The sequence below is a fragment of the Vitis riparia genome, chromosome 5 (assembly GCF_004353265.1).
Source record: "Vitis riparia cultivar Riparia Gloire de Montpellier isolate 1030 chromosome 5, EGFV_Vit.rip_1.0, whole genome shotgun sequence".
NCBI classification, from domain to species: domain Eukaryota; kingdom Viridiplantae; phylum Streptophyta; class Magnoliopsida; order Vitales; family Vitaceae; genus Vitis; species Vitis riparia.
The window spans coordinates 8,128,824-8,133,410 of record NC_048435.1 but is presented as its reverse complement, the minus strand read 5'-3'; the positions used below and the strand labels follow the sequence as shown (position 1 = coordinate 8,133,410).

The 4,587-nt window shown below is 30.3% G+C and overlaps 1 protein-coding gene across 1 annotated transcript; it reads right to left on the bottom strand.

Moving 5' to 3' along the window:
- Nucleotides 1–1,604: 1,604 nt before the first annotated feature.
- On the bottom strand, nucleotides 1,605–3,574 carry LOC117915373 (epsin-3). The gene is made up of 4 exons (XM_034830939.1): nucleotides 3,365–3,574; nucleotides 2,913–3,035; nucleotides 2,677–2,838; nucleotides 1,605–2,579 (listed from the first exon to the last, which is right to left on the bottom strand). Exons 1-4 carry the CDS (start codon nucleotides 3,469–3,471, stop codon nucleotides 2,003–2,005), a joined length of 969 nt encoding a protein of 322 aa, XP_034686830.1. The 5' UTR covers nucleotides 3,472–3,574; the 3' UTR covers nucleotides 1,605–2,002.
- Between the last annotated feature and the right edge of the window lie 1,013 nt (nucleotides 3,575–4,587).

Genomic DNA, 4,587 nt, shown 5'->3' with positions numbered 1-4,587 from the left:
TATCATGCAGGATGGAGTTTGGGAAGGCTCAAATGCATCCAGAGGCATACATGAGTCAAATATTAGACCAAAAGCCAAATAAGGTCACAATTAACCTAAAATCTAATGCCTCTTTTGTAGATGTATGAATTTTTCAAAGGATGTAATTAGGGTTCTATCACTCCAAATGGGATTTGGGAAGACCTTAAATACATCCGATGTGTACATAAGTCAAATATTAAACCCAAATTAGCCAAATGAGGTCATAATTAACCTGAAATCAAATTTATGTATTTCTCTTAAGAGTATACACAATTATTATTATTATTATTTTTTAAGGAATCTACATATTTCTCTAAAGGATGTACATAGGGTTCTACCATGCAAAACGAGATTTGGAAAGGCCTTAAATGCATTTCGAGGCATACATATGTCAACCAAATTAGGTCGAATGAGGTGAAAATAGTAAAATAATACAATATGTTTTAGTTATATTCATCATTAATTTTATGACAATTTCCCCAATTTATAATAAATTCAATTTTGATTTATATTTTCATAAAATGAGGGTATTTTGATTTTAAATTAATAATTATTTGAAATTCTAAAAATTGAATTTTGTTTTATTTTGAATTAGGAATTGGATTTGGGTGCTATAGAACTTATTAGTTTTAAAAAGCAAAGTAGAAAAAAAAAATTGTTTTGGTTAAGACAGAAGTAAAAGAATTTCATTTTTTTTTCATTTAAAATAATATTTTAAGTCTTAAAGCAATTTAAGAGTTAAGTGAAAAAAAAAACCCACAAGATACAAGAGAGGTTTTGCAGCCTAGAGATAATCAAATTTACATATACACATGGAAATAGGTCATTTGGCTGCCTTGCCGCCTTAGTCGCTCACTCAGAGGTTGTTTGGTAAATAAATTTAATGACTTAATTTAAGTCATTAAATAAATTAAGTATATTTGATAAAATAATTTAATATCATAACTTAAAGTAAAAAATAATTTTAAGTATTAAGTTAAAATAATTAACTTATTTTTAATCTTAAATATCTTTTACCTCATTTACTTATGTTTAATGAAAATATATTTTACAATTATGACTTTACATTCACAATTCATCTTTTGTAATAAATATTTTTATAGTATTAATGTTTAATAAATAAATTTATTAATTAAAATTAATGAAAATATAAATCTTTGTTAAAATCAATGATAGTAAATATGTTAATTTTATGATTTGAATAAAATTTAATTTTACCAAACAACCTTAATATTTAAAATAAAAAATAAGTAATAATTTTTAAGCTAACAATTTAAGAATAATTTAATTTATAAAATATTAAAAAAATAAATATTTTTTTAAGCTATCTCATGTTTTTACAATATTTTAAATATGAAGGTTTAATAAATAATTTTTTTTACTTTAAATTAGTAAAAATATAAATATTAGTTTAAATTAATATGGGTAAAAATGTCAACTTGATGATTTAAAATAAAATTGAACTTTACTAAATAATCTTAAAATCAACTTAATCATTAAATAATAAATATTAAATTTTACTAAACACTATCATTATCTCTCTCATATATATATCTGCAGTCTTCCATTTGGTGGCTGTTAGAATATGCTAAAAGGAAACAATGGGGCCTTCATAGATTAAAACTGACAACAGTCTTGAGTTTTCTAAACATGAATAGAAGTATTTACAACTGGAATTGATTCTTGCATGTGGCCATGCATCAAGCCGATTGTGGATTAACACTTCCCTGACTCGCACACTCCTACATTTATGGGATCTTCTGCACAGCAAATGTATATGAATGTAACAGCAGTTCCCGCCTCAACACGTACACATTCCCATGCCATGAACATCGAATAAGAATCATCTGGCAATGTGTCTGCACTAAAGCTCAAGCACAACAGCATTAATTAGTAGTCAATTAAGGCACATCAAGCTCATTTCAAACACAAGAGAAACTTAATTTGATCCCTAACAAACGTGCTTTTCCATGTGATTCCACTACTGTACAGAAAACTGGCGATGGAACTTTTTCTTTGTTACCCTTCCAACATCTGAATAATTCCTCAAAGTGGCTTTCTCACTGTTAGTCCTTGAAGGACTGATACCCACAAGCTTGGAGCAAATTCCACTTATAAAACCATCTTTTTTTGCATCCTCCTCGCCTTCAGAATCAAGTAAAGAGCCTGTTTCTTGAATTGAAGTGCAATCCCAAAGGTGCGCTGCTTCAAATTTCTCATTAGTCTGCTGGAAAGTAGTAGGCTTGCCGTCTTCGTATATTCCTCCGTGAGCATAGCTTCCTAGGGCATCCTTTGTGGGTGATTGATGTTCATATTTGTTTAGTTCATGCTCTATGTCGTTCCAGGCAGAACTCGAGGTAGAATATGATCCAAAAGAAGAAGTTCTTGACGACCCAGAAGATGAAGAGGATGAAGGTGATGCCATGTAATTCCCAAACCCTTGGATTTCTTTTGTTATTTTGAGAGCTTTGAAACGTGCTTCTTTGAGTGTTTCCCCTCCCCTGAGGAGATCTATTATCTTTTCTGATTTCTTTTGCATCAGTATTCCCCAATCAAACCTAACCAAAGAATAATAATTATTAAATCAAAGAAAATTGACAATATTTTGCTATCAGATTTTGGACAAAGATAAGATTGGCCTTGAAAGAAGAATACCCTTTTTCATCAACATATCTAAATGTTCCAAGCTCTTCGATAACATCACTATCACATTGGAATGCTCCTGCAAAGTCTTCAGGGCCATGAGTTAATAAGAAATCAAGCAGCACCAGTGTTTTGTAGGATTGCCTCCATTGCTTCCAATCAATTGTAAACAACCTGCATTAGCTTTTTAACTGCTGAGTGTTTGTAACTCAGAGTAGTATCATGAGAAAATAATATATCAGATTTACCTCTTATGAAGAACATCCACAATTCTCCAATAATCATCTATGTCAAAGGATGCCTCAGCTATTATAGTCATTGTTTTGGCATCAGGCCCAATTGGATCACAGTTTGTGGCTTCCTCAGCCAACCTTTCAGAGAAAACCATGGTTAATGATTATTTTAATAATAGAGAAAGCAACTCTCTATATATAGCTAGGTTCTGTTGATCTTGGAAATGGCAAGGAAAAACAGGAACAAGTATCAGTTTCTATTACAGGATTGTAAAGGAAATAAAAAGAAAAAAGAAAAAATGTTGTAAATACATTTTATGGCACAAAAACTTGTTTTTTCTTTCCCTTTCCTTTCTCTTTTTCTTTTCCTCACAGCTTCTTGAACCAAACTGAGGTTTAATGTTCAAAACAACATGTTCATGAAAGAGGGAGAGGGAGAGGGAGAGGGAGAGGGACAGAATACTTACAATTCTGCTGGAGTAGTATCAGTTAAAGCCAGCCTAGCAGTTCTGTATTTCTCTTGAATAAAAGATGCCGCCTGCCTTTTAATCTGGTTTATGAACAAGGTTCCCATAATTCACTCCAACACAACTCCCTCAGAAAACACTAATTTCAGACCCTAGTTTGAAACCCCAATTGCTGACAAATAATCGAGACCTTATTGCAATGGGGAAAACTATTGCATCAAGAAACTAGCTCAAATCAACATGGCTACAAGACCCCATAAATTCTCCTAAAGTTTCTCAGACAGATCAAAAGCCTTTTTAAAAGAATTATGTCTCAACTATGTGTGAGTGCTCGTGATTCTTGCTCAGATATTAAAGGGGAGGCCATGATTTGATAAGATGAAATCCGTTAATATAGAACTTTCGATTTTCTTTTATTAATATTTGATTTATGAGGTTCAGCTCCTCTCTGGCATAGTTTCTTTCCTGTAATCGTAGGCCCTCCTTTAAATTCGACCATGTCCTCTTCAGGAGGAAGAATTAAAATTCATCTTTCCAAGTACGCAAAGATAGACAAATCAGATAAATTTTTTCTGCCTATTTAGTACTTATTTATTTATTTATTTTATGATTCTAAATAATTTATGACATTGGCTAATAAAATGAGAATGAATAAAATCATTATTATTATTATTATTATTATTTTAAATGCATGATACTTGTGAAGAGGGGTGACAATTCTTTCCGGTGGGTTGTATTTGAGTCATGTCAAATTCATACGATACTCGATTGAATAGGTCAACCCAAATATGAAACAAATAATAATTGGGTTAAAAGTATAAACCCAAATATTACTTATTAAATAGATAATACGTTTTATAATTCATTTAATAATTAGTTTGAATTAAGTTTAATTTGAATTAATATGATTAACTTTCAAACCTGATATCTCAATTAACCTACTTATTCAAAATTAGATTTTAAATGAGTTAAATGTGAGTTAAATAGGTTATGGTCATAATCAAGTTCATTAACGCTATTATTTAAATAGGCCAATTTATGTCAAATTTGTGTTATGTAGGTTGACTTATTAAAATAACTTGTTTATTAAATGGGTTATGCTAGTCAACATATATTTGATCCAAACATGTTTTGAATTGTGTTAACAAATCATATTACACTTTGTCACCCCTACTTATAAAAGAGATTACTTTTCCAATATTTGAAAGGGGCATTTTGTTACA